This window comes from Mizuhopecten yessoensis, unplaced genomic scaffold (genome assembly GCF_002113885.1).
Source record: "Mizuhopecten yessoensis strain PY_sf001 unplaced genomic scaffold, ASM211388v2 scaffold10479, whole genome shotgun sequence".
NCBI lineage: Eukaryota > Metazoa > Mollusca > Bivalvia > Pectinida > Pectinidae > Mizuhopecten > Mizuhopecten yessoensis.
In genome coordinates, this window is record NW_018408567.1 from 1,486,459 (window position 1) to 1,508,716 (window position 22,258).

Here is a 22,258-nt window from a genome sequence, read left to right on the forward strand (position 1 = left end):
TTATAAGCTTTCTCTTTTCGATCGTATTTTTAGGAGAAACGCTCATTTTTAATATGACTACCACAACTACATTGTACATGTAAAAAAACACAAATCTCACTCAAGACTGATTGATCAACCCGCTAGGTATGAGATATATTGATTTGACATGTAGCAGACGACCGAATATAAAATAATACTGTTTTGATTTATTTTGTATGCCATACACAACTGTTTGTTAAGCAGGATCTATTTTTTAGACAAGACTAGATCTGCTGTAAATTGGGGCGACCTGCAGCAAAGTCAATTCTGTATTTGCTATCAAACGAGCCATTTGGTCCTATACAACGTGCAAATCATTAAGTGTTTCTTCAGTTTTCTTATTCATAAAAGTATTAAACAGCTTCATCCGAAACATAATTCCTGCTTTAATAATAACATATTAACTTTAAAAGTACAAATTAACAGAAAAAAATACAAATGTCATCAACACGAAATCTGCATACGGTATAAAAGTGTTTCAGGCGATATGTATACATGTAAAACACGCGCACCTAATTTCAATGACGGGTATGTTGATATTAAACACAGCGTATACATTTATCATCCTACCATACAACTATCAAATATTTAGAAATATTTCTATTTTTGTCACATATTTATTTGTGTATTTACCTCTGTCCAGACTACTGTTGTGAGAAGCACTGACGCTAGTGACAAGCTTTCGCGAGATCAAATATAAGTGTAGGCGGTAATTTGGATATCAAAGAAAAACAACCAGATTTCTAAAGAAAATGTCATAGATATCATTGCCGGAGACTTACACTGTCAAATAGAGTATCATGTTATTATGATATTCCACCTTAAGCTGTATCTCATGATGCAGTAGTTTTCTCGACACGTCGCGGTTGGTGGTTTTCCTTTGAAATAGTTTTTTTTATATGACTTTTAATAGAATAGATGATGGACGCAGGCAATGAGCGTAGCTGCCTTAGGCTCGAGTAGGTACGTGCCTACACATAATTTTGTGGATTTAAAAAAAAAATTAGTCGGCGTAAATACATAACATTGAAAAAGTGAATATGTGTTTTCACTAAAATAAAAGATTATACTATATCCAGGATGCTTTGTATAATAGGGGAAATCGCATTTTTAGCTCCAAAAGACCTTGTAACATATAAGTACAATACAACTTTCAAGCTGACATTAAACAATGATATTACTACAACCAACGGAGAATACGTTTCTTGTCCGGAAAATACGAAACATCAAAAGTTCTGAGACCAAATCAGAGGATCCGCCTTGCATTGAAACTGTCTTGTCTTCCGAGGCTACGCAAAATAAGGCGCCATTCTTAAATTCAATGCCCACTCTACCCCGATGTGGTTCGCATGTGATATCAGTCGGAGCAATAGGGACATGAGAATTTGTTTCAGCTACATTTGGACCTAAACTAAAGTGTTCAGAGTAATTTTACACGTTTTAGGGGTTTGGGTAAAAATGTAACCCCCAGACTCATATATATATATCATCATTGGGGGCGGCATTTTTACCGAAAATTGATCAAAATCCCCAAAACATGTAAAAATATTCTGCACCCCTTAGTTTATGTCCAAATATAGCTGTAACAAATGCTGATGTCCCTGTGAGTCGGAGGTAGGCTAGCAGATTATGACAAGGTGGCAATTTAGAACTAAGCATGCTTGATAACGAATTTAACCATACCTATTCACTTCGAAAGACGAAATACAAGCTACTCACGCTTCTCTTTTACAATCTTTCCGACTACCCATTAATGATAAGGATGGACTCCGGAATTTCACCAGAATCCTTATGAATAACGATTTATCGCGGGCTCATCTTGTTACTCAACCAAGACTTCATGCAAACTTAGTACAATTTAAACAGGCTTACAGTCGTATTGTAACTCTGTATACTCGGTAAGTGGAATAATTTGAATATGGAATTTGAAGATGAACAATCTTGAAAATTCTCTTCTAAAAAATGTTTCTTCTATCGAGCTTTATACTTAACGACCCTTTACACTAGCATTCTTTATACCAAACAGAAGGAACGTCTTCCTTTTTTCTTTTTACGACAGGTTTCTTTTCAAAAAGAAGGGCAAACAGCGATAAAAAAAAGTTGGAAATAATTGTTGCCCATATTTTGTGAAAAGCACCACAAAGGCTAGAACAAATGATTGAGTACCTGGTTGAGTTCTTTATTAAGTCCGGTGGCAAGACTTTCAGTTTAACATTCAAATATTTCAACAATATGCTGTCTTTAATATACCCTCCCGAGCTTGAAATTAATGTTACTACAGGCATTTCTACCTCAGTCACTTCATCATTATAACATAGATGTAGAGTGCTGACGGACTAAGTTACAATACAGGGTTTTCAAAGATGCAGCTTAATGAAGACTATTGGCAAGATTGTGTGATATGGAGATGGATGTTGTTGATTATGCTCATCATTGTTGTTTTGTTGTCCCTAACCCAGTTCTCGTTTAATGGACGTAGCATATCTTGGATTTGACCTATATTTAATTCGGAAGATACTTACCCTTCCTGAACAGCTGGTTTTATTTTCATTGTATTTTTACAAGGGTCTTCATGCCTTTGTTCACATTTTGCCCTCGTTTTATCGATTTTTAGTTCTCCCTTTGTTTACGCTACGGTGTTCTCTTTTTTATTTCAAGAACCTCTCTCCCACCAATAAGAATTTAAATTAAGTTTATAGATATTTTAATATAAACTAGCGATAATATTGTCGTCAGTGGAAATTAGTTTGAAACTCCTGCTAAAATTCTAACATTAACTTTTACCACTCATTCATATACAATTTCGTACTTTCTGTATATTTAATCATAAAACGCACTGATAAACTTATCAATTGATTTTATTAAACTTAAAAACTGCTGTCGTTGACCTGGAAAAAAGCAGCATATTTTTCAGCAAAGTGCCTACACAAGATGTATATCCCAGCTACACCCCTGCATGCATGCTCATATAATATAATTTTAGTTTAAAAATCACTCCCGTTGTTATATTAGTAGCTTTAGCTAGGTGATTCAATTTCCGTTCAAGACGTCCCCAATGATTGTCCAAACTAATTTCACAGTCTTAAATTGTTGTAGCCTGTATGACCGACTAAGGAACATTGTTCCATATATCAACAGCTCTGTAGCCAAATGACTGTTTCCTGGTATCTAGATGTTCTAGATGTTGAATCTTGATCGTAGAGAGGAAGTTGTCCTCTCTTGGCTCCGTACTGGGAACACACATATATATATCCTACTCATTCGTACCTTTCAAAACGAGAAGATCAACCTTCATGCCACGCATGTGACACTCCATTTACAGTGGAACATTTTTAATAGAATGTGTCGATTTGAAACACATTCGTGATAATTACTTTCGAGTCCCGGATATGAAAACTCTTTTCAGTTCCGTGGACTCGAAGGCATTATTTAACTATTTGAAAGCCATTGGTCTATATTCTATATACTCTGATGTCTTTTAACTCACCTTACCCTCTTTGACGTTATACGACATATGTATCACATAGTCCATATAATGATATAATCGTTATGATAATATCTCTTTTATCAGTGAACCCCCGTTTTTTTTTATATTTTAATATCTACACATACAATGCAAATGCTTTTAAAAATATTCTTTTCTATCTGATTTTATCTTCGCTACTCGATCACATGTTTGTTTAAAAAAATAGATAGATAAACAAGCGTTTCAATATGTAATTATTGATTCGTCAATGACCTATCCGGTGACGGGCGATGACGGCAAAATGGTACTGAATGTCAATGAAAAGCCAATTCTCCAACCAGTCCGAGAAATAATAAGATTGCAGCACTATGTTCTGTTGTTTTTTCCAGTCCTGATTCATTGGTTTAGGAAACTATCTGTTATTCCTGTTGAATTAACTTACACTGCAAATTTTCTTTGTATTTTTGTTGCTGTTTTTCTTAAATTATCATTTTGTTGTGTTTTTAATGAGCGGAATACCGTAGCGCTATGGCCGATGATAAGAAAAAAATCATCATTTCTGTTGCACATAAGGTTGTGTACTCGCCTTAGACATGAACATTGGACTCTGACGGCAGATTAAAATGTAGTCTGCTTAGAGCTTAGACCTAAATCAGTCCTGGTCCTATCTTATTATAAACCGTTTTTCTAAAAACTGGTTCGGATCCAGCAGTGGGAAGGAGATGAATTCTGGAGAAATATAATCTAAATACTAATTATAGCAGTTCGCGGAAATTCCAATCATGATCTCTGGATCCTACCAGTAATGTATGGAAAACATCCAAAGGGTTACGAATGTTTCGTTTACAGAAAATCTGACGCTTCAGGGAATTCCATTCATCTATTTTTATGGGCCAATCAAAACGTTTAGAAGTTATATTTAGGAATCGAGCTCGAGGGTGGCCATCTTTTCAGATGACAGTCTTCTCTGGGTCCGTCTTCTCTCGGTGAGTAACATTAGATATATTTATTTTTTGTATTCTGTAAATTAATGTTTCATAATAACCATTTTCTAATCCTGGTTCACGTACACATGATTATATACTTGATCAATGATGCATCCGTTCATGACAACACCTGAAAAATCCGCTTCAATCCATAGCATGTCATACTGATCCAGTAGGCCTAGGTCTCACGCAGATCATGTGACATAATGTCAATCACAATTAAGTACAGAAGACACTTGTATTTGCTTGCTAGCTGTAAAAAAATAATAATCCGCATTTCTAACATTGTTAGTTTTTGTTTGTTTCGCAGTAAAACTGTGTATCGATATATATATATATATACGCCTCTCCATCCTCAACAGAATAGTAGCTAATGTAGGGCCTATCGTGTGTCATTAATTGTGTCTTCAAGTTTAATACTATGTAACATTGAATTGAGATATGAATGAATGAAGTATATGTTGTCAGCGCTGTGTGGTACAATATGTGTATTGTATGTTGATACTGATGATGTACATGTGTATTGTCAAAAAGACAACAGTTTGGTTTTAGTTTGGTTTTAAAGGGTTTAACATCTTATTAACAGCTGAGGTAATTTAAGGATGTACCGCCACAGGTGCACGTGTGAATGTGTGCTGGAGGCAGGCTATGTTAGTGTATTTGCCTCCTTGCGGATTATGAGTGCAGAATTCTGATGCCAAGTGTATAGTGCTATCTCACTGAAATACCATGCTGAAGGCCCCAGTGTAGCATTCCATCCGGTCACATTATACTGACAAGGGGTTAACCAGTTGTTGCCATTCCCCTAAATGCTGAACATTAAGCAAAAAAGAACAACTTCCATTTTTAAAGACTTATTTGGTATATTGTTTCGGCATGGGGACAGAGTTAAGCCATTGCTCTCCTCCGAAGTGACCGCATGAACTATTCAACGCGTTGAATCTAGAGTCAGAAGTGAGGTATTGCCGAGCAAGGCAATATAAAACAAAAGGTAGTTAGAAGAAGAGGAAAGTATATATATAAAGATCCCAAATGTTGTATTAGCTAGGTGCAACCGATTTATCATGGTCGCTTTGGTGTCCCCTTAGAAGGTAGCCCAAGCACAAATGCAAATCCTCAGTTCTGCAGGGGGTTTCCACATTAGTTGCCCCTTATAGAATGCAGTGTGTACATACAACAGCAGGTGTATACTGAATTTCACAATCTCCAACCTGTATGGGTGGAGCATGTATACGTTGACGAACTACTCCAATAGTGTAAGTTATACACTACAAGATATTTTTGACAGGTGCCTACTCCCCATATTTTCTAGGTCTTCTTTCAGAAATACTCCACGATGAGGTCATGAACCCAAGTTAACTAAGGCATTCCATTACAATCAATGGAGAGGGTCATGGCACAAATCTATAATACAACTAAATAGCAAAATATACAGAATATTGACAGTGCTGGGTGATATTATATATATATTTAACTCAGTTCACCCCAGTGAAATTTCATAATGAACTATTCCAACCTTTGAATTGGAAGAGTTCAAATGTATCTTCAGGGGTAAATGAGTTGGTGACAGTACAAACATGTACTGAGTGATATAGCATATAGTATTGTACTTAATAATCAGCACTAGAGCTCCTACAGGATGTCAAGTAATTAATTATGTAGAGCGACTTCCTGGTACATTGATCTGTTCGGTATATTTGTATAGAAGTCACGTATAGGAGCTCGAGTTGTAAGTTAGGAGACATGTATTTATTGCAAACATGTATCACGGTGGGAGACTACTTCATATTTCAAACTCTAGGTTTTCACTGTTTTCATACTCTATAGTGCTTCCTAAATAATACATTGACATTGATAGATTCTTATTTATGTCTTCTGTCATGATAAAATTGCTTGTCTCTTGAGTTCTTTTTTTGACAGCAGCATAACATCTGTTTGTATTAGATGATTGTTGAGGTATGTGGAAATGTTTGGGTAGCACAAGTTTCTGTGGCCTAAGGAAGATCTAAGGTGCAATGGGTGAGGGAAGATCTAGTGTCCGATACTATACATATGAGACATGGTATGTTCTACCCGTCGGCTATGGTGGTAACTTCGGGACAAGTGGGGTCGTATCGGGGGCAACAGCACGGTACATCCTAGGCTAAATGTGATTAGCCATTGAACAGCCAGCATCGAGTGAGTTGTTTGGAGAAAATCTATTCAGCTAGTTGTGTGAGGATAGATCTGGTGAATGAGTTGTGTGAGGGAAGATCTTGTTAGTCAGTTGTTTGAGGGAAGATCTGATTAATGAGTTTTGTGAGGGAAGATCACTTGAATAAGTTGTGTGAGGAAAGATCTGATAATGAGTTGTGTGAGTGAAGATCACTTGAATAAGTTGTGTGAGGAAAGATCTGATAATGAGTTGTGTGAGGGAAGATCTCTTGAATCAGTTGTGTGAGGGAAGTTCCGATGATTAAGTTGTATGAGGGAAGATCTGATGAATGAGTTGTTTGAGGGAAGATCTGGTGGATGAGTTGTTTGAGGGAAGATCTGTTTGATGAGTTGTTTGAGGGAAGATCTGGTGGATGAGTTGTGTAAGGGAAGATCTGATGAATGAGTTGTGTTAGGGAAGACCTTGTAAGTTAGCTGTTTGAGGGAATATATATATATATAATGATGAGTCAGTGTTGTAAGGGAAGGGAAGATCTTGTGAGTTAGGTGTGTGAAGGAAGGTCTATTTAGTCAGTTGTGTTATGTAAGATCTTGTGAGTTGTGTCAGTAAAGATCTGGTTAATGAGTTGAATTGGGTGAGGAAAGGGAAGATCTAGTGAGTTAGATGTGTGTGGAATATCTAGTGAGTAAGTCGGATGGTGAAAATCAAGTGAGTTGTGAGGGAAGATCTTACTACGAGAGAGTTGTATCAGAAAGATCTGATGAGTGAGGTCCATGTGAGAAAGGATCTAGCGAGTAGGTTGGGTGAGGGAAAACCAGGTGAGTGACTTGGATGGGAACAGACATTTATAAGTCTTCTTTTTATTAATGTTTTCCATTTTTCTTTTTCTTTTTTTGCACTGCTAGATTTTGGAACTACATTCAATATTATTATTGCTGATGATAAGAACCTGTACAGATTGATTGGACAAGATACAAATTGTACCTGAAGCTGATGTAAGTTGTGTCCGTTTGACATCAGAAAGTGGCATTGCCTTGGGAGAGACATGGCTGATGCAGAAATGATGGAGGGAAATATATTGCCATGTGCTTATGTGGTGGAACTAATAAAGACAGACCCAACACTAAATAAGAAGTGGACTGAGTTGTACTCATTCAAAGACGAGATTAAAAGGCTACGCTTGCGATGCGAAGACTTTCTAGCAGAAGATCATTGCTGGTAAGATAGATATTTGCAAAGGTCATATAATGAGAAACAAAAACCAGTAATCATGGAACAGTTCTTGTGCTCAAACACAAATTCTGTGCTCAAGCCCAATTTCTTGCCCCAGAAACTAATAAATGAAAAATCATATTTCGTCAACATTTTTGGAAGATTTTGGAGAGAATTCAAGACGCATTCTGTTTTAATTCATTCAGCTCTGAAATTTCATAATGAACTATTCCAACCTTTGAATTGGAAGAGGTCAAATGTGTTTTCAGGGGTAAATGAGTTTAATGTTCACACTTTACTATCTGACCTTATCACATGATATAAGCAAAGTTACAAGAAAGTTGGTTTGAGCACAAAATCTGTTCTTGAGTATGAGAATGATTTCATGAATACTGGCCCAGGTATTTAACTTGTAATGGTTGGTGATCTTAAAGGAATGATTTAGTGAAGTAAGTTGTTTTGATTACCTGAAAATCGAGTCGACACTGAAAATATATATTTCCTAACAAAAGTTTATGTAGTTGATAATGACATGACCTGAAGCCAACGTCCAATGAGGTCAGTTTCATCTGATAAAAATAGGTACGACAGAAATAGCACAATTTAATATATCCGGGGCTTTCAGTGTACAGCACAATTTACACAATACATCGTGGGAAAGAATTATAAGTAGCATGATATATATACTTCTTATCACATATTTCTGTTCACATTTGGATTTGAATAAAAACGAACAGGTTCAATTAGAGCATGCACACATTGAGAGGGTCCTACTGGGAGAATTTCAAACCGCAGAAAGTATGATATCAATAGGGTTAAACATAAAACAGATCACTCATTTATAACGATGTTTTAGATGCTGTTGGAAGATGATTTTGATTCAGAATATATGCATATACTTGTATTCAGAGAGGCTAGGCAAATAAAGCGAGAAGTTACCTTCTCTCCCCGGCTGAAAAGACATTTTTGTTAGCTAGAAGTTCACAGACAGCTGGTGCTAAAATGTACGGCTGTACAGTTAAAGATTTCTCCGTTACTGATTAAAAATGCCAAGAAAACATTTTCTCTTACCCTGGACAGGTGTATCCGCACTTTTACCGGTGTGAGATTTCCTTGTCTCACCCTAGGGTTGATACGGGGGGATTCCCCTATTCATAACAATGGTATGAGGTCACTTCAGCAATACAATGACGTCACATCAACAATTCATCAACGTCACGTCAACCATGAATTTAGCATGTAACATTATCATTACATTGTGTATATGACACACATTGGGAGAACAGAGGAAGAGAAAAAGAATCATTCACCCCCTTGTGGGTAAGTTAGGGGAATCTCAACCCTCAGTGAAAGATTCTTAAGTTGCCAAACATTCGGCAAAGCCTCGTGTTTTGCAACATAAGAATCTTCCCCCTTGGGTTGAGATTCCCCTATCTCACCCCAAGATTCTATTAGTCTCTTGTCAATTTCTCGACATGAATTGTTCATAGGGAGTATTAAACTATATAATCATGGAGAGTTTTGTGACAAAGTTATAAAAAAAACTTGCTTCACTAAATTGTCCCTTTAATATTTAATTTTTAAACTTTTAAATAAATCTATTTCCAAAATCCTGTTCATTGTTTTTTATTCTCAAACAAGGAAGATAAAGCATGAAGTACGTATAATATATAATTCTGTTTATAGGAACCAGGCCTTGAAGGCGTATGAAGAGAGATCCTGGCAAACAGATGGGCAAACTTCAGAAATGCTCTACAAACTCTTGATTAGATCCTACCACGACAAGTGTCAAAACAATACTGCAGATGGCATCATCATTTCTGGAGATTTGACTGCTCTGCAGGTATGCCTCCCCGTTAACATTTTACATTTTCAACTTAAGCTGAAATACTTATAGGCCACGACTGCCATTTTGAAAAACTATTTCGAACTTAATGTCAAGTTCTGCTGGGCCGATTGAACTGAAACTTTGTAGGAATGATCCACTTAAAGTCCTGACAAAGTGTTGTTATATTTCGGGTCAAACAGAAATCCAATATGGCTGATACGGCCGTCATTTTGAAAAAATATTTCAAACTTAAAGTCAAGTTCTTCTGTGGCGATTGAACTGAAACTTAATAGGAATGGTTGACTCAAGGTCCTGACAAAGTGTTGTTATTTTTCGGGTCAATCAGAAATCCAATATGGCCGACACGGTGGCCATTTTGAAAAACTATTTCAAACTTGTAGTCGATTTCTGCTGGGCCGATTGAATTGAAACTTGGTAGGAAAGATTGACTCATGGTCCTGACAAAGTATTGTTATTTTTCGGGTCAATCAGAAATCCAATATGGCCACCACGGCGTCATTTTGAAAAACTATTTTAAACTTATAGTCAAGTTCTGCTAGGCAGATTGAACTGAAACTTTGTAGGAATGATTGACTCATGGTCCTGACAATGTGTTGTTATTTTTCGGGCCGATCAGAAATCCAATATGGCCGACATAGCCGCCATTTTGAAAAACTATTTCAAACTTAAAGTCAAGTTCTGCTGGGCCGATTGAACTGAAACTTGGTAGGAATGATCGACTCATGGTCCTGACAAAGTGTTGTTATTTCTCTGATTGATCAGAAATCCAATATGGCTGCCATGGCCGCTATTTTGAAAACAACTTTTTCAAACTTAAAAACAAGTTCTAATAGGCCGATTTAACTGAAACACGGTCTAGGAATGATCAGCTCATGGTCCTGACAAACTTAAGGTAACGTTATACTTAACTATTTTTTACTCATATTGGTACATATTTCAACAACAAAAATAAATACTGTTAAGGCCCATGGGCCTCTTGTTAGTGTTCTAAGATCCTCATCCCACTGTCAGAAACTGTAACTACAATTATTGGAAACTGTTTTTTCCCATCATGACTATGGTTTTAATAGATCATTTCTGAAAAAAACCCCAAACCTTGTGGGACTTTTCCGAGATATCATTTAGATGAAATAAACAAAATATAATCAACAACAGTGTTCTGAGCGTAAAATACATTCGGGGCTAGACCGGGGTTTGAACCCTTGATATTAGATTGTTATATTATTGCACTTACTAATTTAGCTACCTGACAGATGGAAATTTCCTTGCTGAACTGTGCTACAGTTAAATCCAAATAGAAGTTAAAGGGAGGTTACTGTAAAAATGAGAAACATATTACACCTCTGTTTGTATTACTGTATAACGAACAGCAATAGTAAAAAATTGTGACTTATCAAAACAAGACAATAAGGTTGATTACCTTGAAAGATTGAGGGGGGATCTGAACTGTCACCAGTGGGAACTATTCATGTGGCTTATTACTTATGAACATCGATCATCAAAAGTCTATAATTGTATAATATTGTTTTACACAGTACAGCTCCTTCTTATCTAAATGCTTGCCTCATAATAGATTAAGACCTATGAAGAGTTTTATTGTCTTACATCTAAAGTTGTGTTTGCAGAAGATTTGTTGAACTGCAATAACATTTGATTTATGATAATTTCAAATCTGTTATCGTAGGAAAAGTACGAGGGAAAGCATTCAGACCTGATTATGGACCTATTGGAGTGTTTGAATGGGGAGAGACAACTGCTGCTACCTGGGAGTCAAGTAAGGATTTAGCTTGTCACGTTGTAGTCCACAGTGCAGAAAATAGGCAGTGTAATGACTTATTAGTCCCCCACCGGTTCCTGTTTTACACTCCGTCCGTCTGTCATTAAATATAGCAGTTGTCATGCTAACCCACAGTAAATCTATGTAATGGTTGACAGAAATTGTTTTAAGTGTCCTGAAAAATGTTAAGCACACTTAGTGACTGCCAATTCCGAATCCTGAATTTAAAAACTAATTTAAAATTGTGTTAATTTTTTTTTCTCAGTCTAGATTTAAGAATGTGATCAATCAATCATTATACTGTAATAAACCGCCAGGTACAATGTGCCTGTCAGCTTATGTCATCCTGAGATATATCTATGGAGGCATATGGTAGTCTAGTAGTAGGACCCCAGGCTCGTGATCAAAGAGTTGCAGTTTGAGTCACGACACGGCATTGTGTTGTATCTTTGAGCTAGATACTTAACTATTTGTTCCAGTCTACTCGGCTGTAAATGAGTACGTGGTTGGGCAATGCTAGAATTTTAGAATGCTAGCTGTGAGTGCTGAAATGGCAGCACCGGCTGTATGCTGTATTTTTGAAATAAGGTCAGACCTAGTAATCTGATGCTGTTTCAGGAGAGGCCTTGACAATGCCTTGCAAGGCCTGCTTAAACATTTGCCGAAAACATTACATTTAAAAACAGACAAACTGGTTGAACCAGATAATATGCGAAAGGGGCCCAAGTCTGTATTCCCAAGGTGAAGGTCACAGGCAAAGGGTCAGATGTCAATGAATGTAATGCTTATTGAAATGCTTGTTGTCTGTAAATTTCTTACTATACGGCCGACATAATCATGTGAGTGTATTCGTCAGGTGGAAGACATGGATACGATGGAGAAAGATGGCGTACTCCACAACGTGCACCAGCTGGACACGTTACGCAAGGTAGGATGTCACTGCATACTGTCAAACTCCTTATCTTCATAGTTTCTAATTTTAGGGAATTTGCTTAAATGGTCAGTTCTGTTTTTATCCATTTGCAGGACAAAGGATAAAATGTCCAGGGTACTTTATAATTTCACAGAAAAATTATAATTGCAAAAAAATATCAAAAAAATTCCCATATGGAAAACAACTTGTATAATAGTAAATATTTTAGGACAGGGGAGGGGGAATCACTTTTCACTCTATTTAACTTTGTACAAATAATGTTAGAGGGAGGAATAATGTTTACAGAGGAATTATGTTTACAGAGGTATTATGTTTACAGAATTTAAGCCTTTTGTCTTTTTGTTGATTGATGTATAATTTAGTGTTAATCTGGATTACTTTAAACCAGTATCAAATTAAATGTGTTTTCTGTTCAATAAAAAACTTTAATACATTTATAATTAATTTGCATAGTTGTTTTCTATTGTAAAGTGATTGTCCATAAACTGTACATTGGGAACATTGTCCATACACTGTACATTGGGAACATGTCCATGTACTGTACATTGGGAACATGTCCAATTAATGTACATTGGGAACATTGTCCATCTACTGTACATTGGGAACATGTCCCTATACTGTACATTGGGAACATGTCCATGTTCTGTACATTGGGAACATGTCCATGTTCTGTACATTGGGAACATGTCCATTTATTGTATATTGGGAAAATGTCCATGTACTGTACATGGGGAACATGTCCATGTACTGTACATTGTGAACATGTCCATATACTGTACATACATGTCCATATACTGTACATTGGGAATATGTCCATATACTGTACGTTGGGAACATGTCTATATACTGTATATTGGGAACATGTCCTTGTACTGTACATTGGGAACATGTCCAATTAATGTACATTGGGAACATTGTCCATACATTGTACATTGGAAACATGTCCATATACTGTACATTGTGAACATGTCCATATACTGTACATTGGAAACTTGTCCATATACTGTACATTGGAACATGTCCATATACTGTACATTAGGAACATGTCCATATCCGGTACATTGGGAACATGTCCATATTCTGTACATTGGGAACATATCCATATACTGTACGTTGGGAACATGTCCATATACTGTGGGGTGGGAACATGACCATATACTGTACATTGGGAACAGGTCCATATACTGTACATTGGGAATATGTCCATATACTGTACGTTGGGAACATGTCCATATACTGTTCATTGGGAACATGTCCATTTTCTGTACATTGGGAACCTTGTCCATACACTGTACATTGGGAACATGTCCCTATACTGTACATTGGGAACATGTCCCTATACTGTACATTGGGAACATGTGATTGTCCATAAACTGTACATTGGGAACATGTCCATTTATTGTATATTGGGAAAATGTCCATGTACTGTACATTGGGAACATGTCCATGTATTGTACATTGGGAACATGTCCATGTTCTGTACATTGTGAACATGTCCATATACTGTACATTGTGAACATGTCCATATACTGTACACCGGGAACATGTCCATATACTGTACGTTGGGAACATGTCCATATATTGTACATTGGGAACATGTCCATATGCTGTACATTGGGAACATGTCCATATTCTGTACATTGGGAACATATCCATATACTGTACATTGGGAACACGACCATATACTGTACATTGGGAACACGTCCATGTTCTGTACATTGGGAACATGTTCATATACTGTACATTGTGAACATGTCCATATACTGTACACCGGGAACATGTCCATATACTGTATATTGGGAACATTGTCCATACATTGCACATTGGGAACATTGTCCATGTACTGTACATTGGGAACATGTCCCTATACTGTACATTGGGAACATGTCCCTATACTGTACATTGGGAACATGTCCATATTCTGTACATTGGGAACATATCCATATACTGTACGTTGGGAACATGTCCATATACTGTACATTGGGAACATTGTCCATGTACTGTACATTGGGAACATGTCCATGTACTGTACATTAGGAACATGTCCATATACGGTACATTGGGAACATGTCCATATACTGTACATTGGGAACATGACCATATACTTTACATTGGGAACATGTCCATGTACTGTACATTGGGAACATTGTCCATATACTGTATATTGGGAACATGTCCATGTACTGTACATTGGGAACATGTCCATATACTGTACATTGTGAACATGTCCATATACTGTACATTGGGAACATGTACAAATACTGTACATTGGGAACATGTCCATATACTGTACATTGGGAACATATCCATATACTGTACGTTGGGAATATGTCCATGCATATACTGTACATTGGGAACATATCCATATACTGTACATTAGGAACATGTCCATATACTGTACATTGGGAACATATCCATATACTGTACTTTGGGAACATGTCCATATATTGTACATTGCGAACATGTCCATGTACTGTACATTGGGAACATTGTCCATATACTGTATATTGGGAACATGTCCATGTGCTGTACATTGGGAACATGTCCATATACGGTACATTGGGAACATGTCCATATACTGTAGATTGGGAACATGTCCATATACTGTACATTAGGAACATGTCCATATACTGTACTTTGGGAACATATCCATATACTGTACGTTGGGCATATGTCCATGCATATACTGTACATTGGGAACATATCCATATACTGTACGTTGGGAATATGTCCATGAATATACTGTACATTAGGAACATGTCCATATACTGTACATTGGGAACATGTCCATATACTGTACATTGGGAACATGTTAGAAGTGCTTGAATTATGTTGATGTTACATCTTCACTTAAACTGATACATCTTGTGCCACCAGTATATTATTAACTAATTTTCGGAGTGGCAATCGTCACTGTAAACATACATTTGCTGCTTTATGTTTCAGGAACTTGATAATCACATAAAGTGCTATGATCCTAAGAGGGAAAAACTTGAGGAACTGAAGGAAAGGCTTCGTTCATTATGTATGTGTTTTGTCATTTCCTCACTATATATTAGAATTAAATGTTTTCCCCTACTCACTAATGATTCTAAAGTCCTATTATTATATGGGGCCTTCACTATTGTTCTTAAAATCTGCAATCGTCTCTAGTTGGGATAGATGAAAGACGGGTGATGCACTATTCAAAATGGCCACCATGGTAGCCATCTCAAATTATTGTTACTCCTCCTGATATATTTAACAATTTAATGACGTATTGAGTAAGCATGGTATGTTGAGAAGTGACAGCCATTTTGAAAATCTTCCACTCAGTCCTCCTGGATATATAGGTGAAAGTCATATTGTTACTCGGCCTCTAAGGATTAGGATCTATAGTTGCTCCGGATCCTAAATCAATGTTAGAGTGGTCCTATATATTTAATGTGTACATTTGAATGCAACTCTGTAATGCTTCTTTCAAAATTACAAATGGTGCACTTTAAAGGGCAGGTCAGTTCATTTACACTACACTCAATCTATACCAGACCCTGTCCAATTAAGATTTTTGTGTAAACGTTACAGAAATTATTCATTAGAAAAGCAGTTTTTTATGATTGATTGTAAAAATGTGAATTATTGCTACCGAGGTTATATATTTGTGAAGTAGCTGAACCTAGTCACAATGATATGTATATGTACTCCATATTCACTATCAAATATATACTCCATACTCACTACCAAATATATGTACTCCATACTCAATACCAAATATGTACTCCATTGTCACTACCAAATACATGTATGTACTCCATATTCATAACCCAAATATAAACTTTATAGTCACTATCGTATATATGTACTCCATACTCACTACCAAATATGTACTCCATACTCACTACCAAATATGTACTCCATACTCACTACCAAATATGTACTCCATATCATTACCAAATATGTACTCCACATAACTACCAAATATGTACTCCATACTCACTACCAAATATGTACTCCATATCACTACCAAATATGTTTTCCATAGTCACTACCAAATATGTACTCCATAGTCATTACCAAATATGTACTCCATAGTCACTACCAAATATTTACCATTGATGGCATTGCCATTATATTGCCCTACCACATTCAGATGGCATTCATGAAAGCTATGAATGCCATAACCTGATTGTGAACGTCATCATTATTATTATGTCATAATTATAACATTGGATACAACTGATCACACATACAATATATATACACTTCATGAGCTTACACATACAATATATACACTTATCTGAGCTAGTCAAATGCTGAATTTCAATAAACAAATTCAATTTTTACATGAAATTTACATGTTGAACTGTTTTCATTTGGCATTCATAGGCAATATCGATGCCAAATTGACAAAAGGAAATTCAACATGAAGTGCTTCATTGTATTTGTGTTTGTTCAGTCGGCATTCATAATTCTTATAAATGTCAACTGATAGCAGCTCAATGCTTAACCCTTTCACCAGTCTGTAGACCATGGTATGTTCGACCATAGTCACAACAAATATGTACATGTACTACCAGAGTCATAGCAAACAATCTCATATCTGAAATACAGTTCAATCCTTATGAGAAAATTGTTATCAATTTTTCACATGAATTATAACTTTCATAAATTTACCAAACAATTACATTTTTTGTCACCTAACTAATGATAAAATGATAAAGTCTTGATGCAGATTTAGAATGTGGCGTTTTGGTTTTTACTGTCCGTTGTCATCATTTGTTGTCATTTTATTTTACTATTTTAGATCCAAGCGACCTGTTTCCCAAGCCTCAAAATGGACTTACTTTTAACAATCAGGAGGCAATCGAAGATACTAAGCGTCAATTTGAGGAATGTCGTATCAGCAAAAGCGATACTGAAATGGTAACCATGGAAATAGTGTCCTAAGGCTTTTAATGCAATGATTCTTAATAATTGGGGACACTGTATCATAATAAATGTACTGATGTTCTGAAAATTTAGTAGGAGAATCAACCTATCTTCCTAAACAATGCTTGTTAGTGCTAATTCACAGAAAGGACTGGAGAGATCTTTCTCAAATTTCACATTAAGGTCCCTCAGTTATGCAAATCAAATTTTGGACTGATCCGAATACCAGGATGGCCGACACGCAGCCTTCTTGAATTTTGAGAGTTGAAGTTTGTTAGCGCTCAGAAATTACCAGAGGGATTTCTCAAAACATTAAAACCCTCCTGGTCACTAATAACAGATTCTAAATTTTGGGACTGATTTAAAAACTGAGATGTCCAACAGGCTGCCATCTTGAATGTTGAGGGTTGAAAAATGTTAGTGCTATATTTCCATAAAGTACTGGAGAGATCGTTTTCAAATTTCACCAGAAGGACCCCCTTAGTTATTGCATGTCGGATTTTGGGACCGATTGCAAAACCAAGATGGCCGAATATGGCTGACAGGCGAACATCTTAAATTTTGAGAGTTTAAGTTTGTTAACACTATTTCTCATAAATAACTGGAGGGATTTTTATCAAATTCCCATGAAGATCCCTTATTGTCCTTACTTATGCATACCAAACTGTGGGGACTGATCAGAAACTTAAGATGGCCGACAGATGGCCATCTTAAATTTTGAGAGTTCAAGTTTGTTAACACTATTTCTCAAGAAGTACTGGACAGAACTTTATGAAATTTCATATGTGGATTTTCATTGTAGGTCCTAAGTTGTGCATGTTTCATTTTGATTTGGATCAGAAGTAAAACAAAAATGTTGCAGGGCAGCCATCTTGGACTTTCATAGTTCCAGTTTATCACTATTTGTCAAGAAGTACTAGACAGATCTGGTTCAGATTTCAAACTGAGGTTCCCCTTGTATTAAATTCAGTGCTGTCGTGTTAGTAAATATTTCAAACGATAACCTCACTTTAATAAAAGAACAATGTCATACACAGGAGTATGAAGCTTTCATTAAAAGATACCACAAGGTGAATTGACTGTTTTCATGACTCTATTCAACAGAGAAAAGAAGAAAAAGATCAATTTTATTGGTATCACTCCATTTGACTGTCTGACAGGAATATTGTGTCAAGCGTATCTTAAAACTTTTCAAAGGTTAAGGTCATAGGTCATAGCATGGTATGCAAGTACATCAAAGTGTATAGTATAAAAAATAGGTCACTGTGACCTAAGGTTTGACCTTTGACCTGAACCTTTGAATAATGTTGTCTGGGACATTCCTTCTATACTATTTCAGCTGTAGTAACCAGATTTTGTTTCCAAGAACATCTTGGGATGATGCAATGTCAAGTACAAAAAAGTAGGTCACTGTAACCTATGCTTTGACCTTTGACCTGATCCTTTGAACAATTTGTCCTGGCATATCTTCTGTTAAAGATTTGGTATGCAAATATCTACATGGATTGGTGAAGTGCAAAGTATAAAGAGTAGGTCAATTTGTTCTATGCTTTGACCTTTGACTTCAACCTTTTGATACAGCTGGCCATGGTCCAGGGCATATCCTTCTATACTCATTCACCAGGACTTACCAGATTGTATATGCAAGTATGTCTTGGCATGGGGAGTACAGGACGTATGTCACTGTGGCCTATATCCTAAAATAGGTGTACAGCTCATTAAATAAAGAAATCATTACCAATGGGGGATTATAATTTGCCTTAAAATACCTTGCCCTGTTTATCCTTTAAATTGGCCTACAGTGTTAGTTTCTATGGGAGAGGGGTATAAGTTAACCTTTAGCTTACAGTTCTAGTTACCTTGTTGTAGGGAAACATGATTCTTTGTTTCCCTTGAGACCTAGAGACAAATGTTAGATGACTTTAATCAGGTAACTATGACCTGTTTAACTCTTGGTAACTTTTAAGTCAAAGGCCACATGCAATATTGAAATCTCAAATTTTGTAGCTTACAAATGATTAGACTTGAAAAAACAACCATTTTTTTTTTAGCATTTTCTGATCAATTCTTTTGTTTTAGCAAATTTCTGCAACATTGTGCAGCATTGTAGACAATGCTAATATAGTGCTGACAGAGTTGCAGAGTGAAATGAAACACTGGAGGATGGAACAGAAAAAGTACTATGTAGATGTTGCTGCGAAGCCCAGTATGCCCTCGAAACCTCCGCTCACTAAATGGTACGATGTAACAAATATGAACATTGCAAGCTTAATAAGTTAACTTTTTCTTTTATGAATGTGAAAATCTCGACAACAGCATGACAATTTTAAGAAAACTTTAATCAAAATTAATGAAAAGTCAACAAGTATTTATGTATCAATTATTATCTTGTAATAGAAAAAATAATAAATAGAAAAATAGACATTGAATTTAAAAAGTGTTTTGGTTACTAAATGTATAATTGTTTAACCATTTTGAATTTATAAGCGAGTTGGCCATTATTTGTTTAAAAAATTAAGAAGTTTTGCAACTATTGCAGTGCCATTCAATAAAAAGTGGACTTTTGTTATAGGTGTGCACATGCTGGACAGACCCTGTTTGACCTCATTCGCTGTTCTCTACCCAACATTTCTGTGGACAGCGACCCCAATCTCACACAGAAAATGCAGAAAATAAATGACATATTCGACGAAATGCAGCTGTGGTAAATTAATTAATTAAGTCGAAAGTCAATATTTTTCTATTGATTTTTCAAATAATGAGAAATATGTTACTTGTGTCTTTGACACATCAGAAGTCCTCTAAGTTTATATGAACTTTTTTCATTAAGTTAAAACAATAATGAAACAAATTTTAACAACTTATACTACTCACTCTTGTTGGCCCGAGTGTTAGCGTGCGGGGGGTCTTAATGTGGGAGGAAACCGGAGTATCCAGAGAAAATGGGGGCAGGTTACCCCACACCTTTTCACGTCTGATCAGGGAATTGAACCCCAGTCGCCTTGGTGAGACTGGCCAGGGTGCTATCCACTGCGCCACCCGACCACCCTTTGTTTATCTTTAAAGTTAGGAAGCAAGATTATACTGGAATCGTGTTGTCTGTTTGAAGACACATTTTTGTCCAGACTTCTCCTTATCCTAAAGGACAGATATTGATATAATGATATCAATGATTTGTAGAGTCTTTGATTTGTGTGTGGTACTCCATGACTCTTTCATTTTTTGTGACCTCTGTCTACTTATTCGTGGTCTTCAATTTGTGTGTTACTCAAAGACATTTTTATGCTATGCATATATACATGCAAGATCTCACAGGTTTTCATCTCGGATAAAGTCGCATGGCGTGTGACCTTTTCATGCTTGCCAACTCTACCTATTTTGGAGGGAGACTCTCCATTTTTGACCGTAAAATTGAGCATTTTCAGCCAGTAACTTTGCTAAACTATTCCTATTATTGTGTCGCCTGCAACGCGAGGCGACATATAAGTATAACCTTGTCGGCGTCAGTTGCGTCGTCCGAAACAAGGTTTCCGTGCGATAACTTCAGTTCCCTTAATTGGGTTGATTAAACTCAAAATTGGTACACATATTGCATACCAATATAGCTCAGACGAGTACGCATTTCAGAAGTTTACATGCATATTTTATAGAGTTATGCCCCTTTTATTGCCAAATAAGGGCATTGTGTAGTAAATTCAAGATTTTTTATTTTTTTTTAATCAATTCCTTTCAAACTCTGTATGATTATGCTAGAAGCAATATATATTACGGGTTTTTCTGTTGAGTTTCAACTTTCCACATCAACTCAAGCCAAAACACTTTTCTCATTAAAAGTGCTGAGAGGCCACACATCCACTCCTGTTGAATTCTTGTCTAAGAACCAATGATTTCTTCTGAAAAAATAGCCCAAAATATGCCATTTAGAAGTGTTATTTTTCCCTAGGGTTTACACACATGTCTGGTATATATGCTTTTAATTCTGAGCATACGTAATCTCTTTGATTCTTGTGTTGCTATATGAATCTTACATTAAGTATGACCTCTGTATACTTACTCGTAACAAATTTGATTTGTGTGTAACTTAAACATTGACTCGTATTTTATAGTGTGACATCTCTCATCCTCGATACTCTAGGGGTTATGCTCATTTATGCTCTCTACACCCCTGGAATATGTCATAGCAAAATTGAAGGCACAAATATAGCCGTTTGATTGGTCTCCGGTAAAAAAAATCTGACCAATCGGTAGGCTGATACCTGTCCTTTAAAGATTACAGACTCAGGAGCGACATCTGAGTTCAAAGTAAGTCAATTTTTACCGTTACACAACCGCGCGATTCTTTTGATATACATGTACATCAAAGGATCGAACTAGTCTTCTTGTCTCATCAACAAGGTGGTGCACACTGAGCCTTAAATTTTGCTTTGACATATTCTAGGGGTGCAGAGAGCGTAAGTGAGCGTAACCCCTGGGGTATCGAGGAAGGACATCTCTGTCCTCAAACAATAATTTCCCCATATTATATATTGCATTAGATGTTTAGTGTAGGTAAAAGATGACAATATAAATACTGGGTGTACAGTTATAAGTAATTATTTGCAAGACACATGAATTGCCACTTAATGCAGGTGAAAGTAAAAGATTATACACAAAATACGGGCAATTTATAGTGTGGAAAAGTGGTCATGAGGATTTCAGTTTGCCTCTGGGAAACAGCTCGGTTTATAGATCAGAAAGTTATTTTTTGTAGATATTATTTTTACAAAAATGGTAAAAATTTCTGTGAAAATGCATTTTGTCTGCTGATATTACAAAACTTTTAGTCTCTTTGAACTTAATTTGAGCTGGTTTTTTTTGTTTTTTTTATCACAATGCCACTGTAGAACCTCAAATTCGGGTTGATGTGGACTCAAAGTGTTTGTAAAATAATATTGGCGACAGAACTCATCC

At 36.3% G+C, this 22,258-nt stretch overlaps 1 protein-coding gene across 1 annotated transcript in view; it reads left to right on the top strand.

The window, feature by feature from the left end:
- Nucleotides 1–4,399: 4,399 nt before the first annotated feature.
- The window catches only part of LOC110460766, a 42,673-nt gene continuing 24,814 nt past the window's right edge, over nucleotides 4,400–22,258 (top strand). The window contains exons 1-9 of the mRNA XM_021513882.1: nucleotides 4,400–4,473; nucleotides 7,534–7,846; nucleotides 9,527–9,683; nucleotides 11,374–11,463; nucleotides 12,323–12,394; nucleotides 15,347–15,425; nucleotides 17,184–17,302; nucleotides 19,388–19,545; nucleotides 19,881–20,012. Coding sequence (XP_021369557.1) covers nucleotides 7,674–7,846; nucleotides 9,527–9,683; nucleotides 11,374–11,463; nucleotides 12,323–12,394; nucleotides 15,347–15,425; nucleotides 17,184–17,302; nucleotides 19,388–19,545; nucleotides 19,881–20,012 — 980 coding nt within the window. The 5' untranslated portion in view covers nucleotides 4,400–4,473; nucleotides 7,534–7,673. The remainder of the gene's footprint in view (nucleotides 4,474–7,533; nucleotides 7,847–9,526; nucleotides 9,684–11,373; nucleotides 11,464–12,322; nucleotides 12,395–15,346; nucleotides 15,426–17,183; nucleotides 17,303–19,387; nucleotides 19,546–19,880; nucleotides 20,013–22,258) is intronic.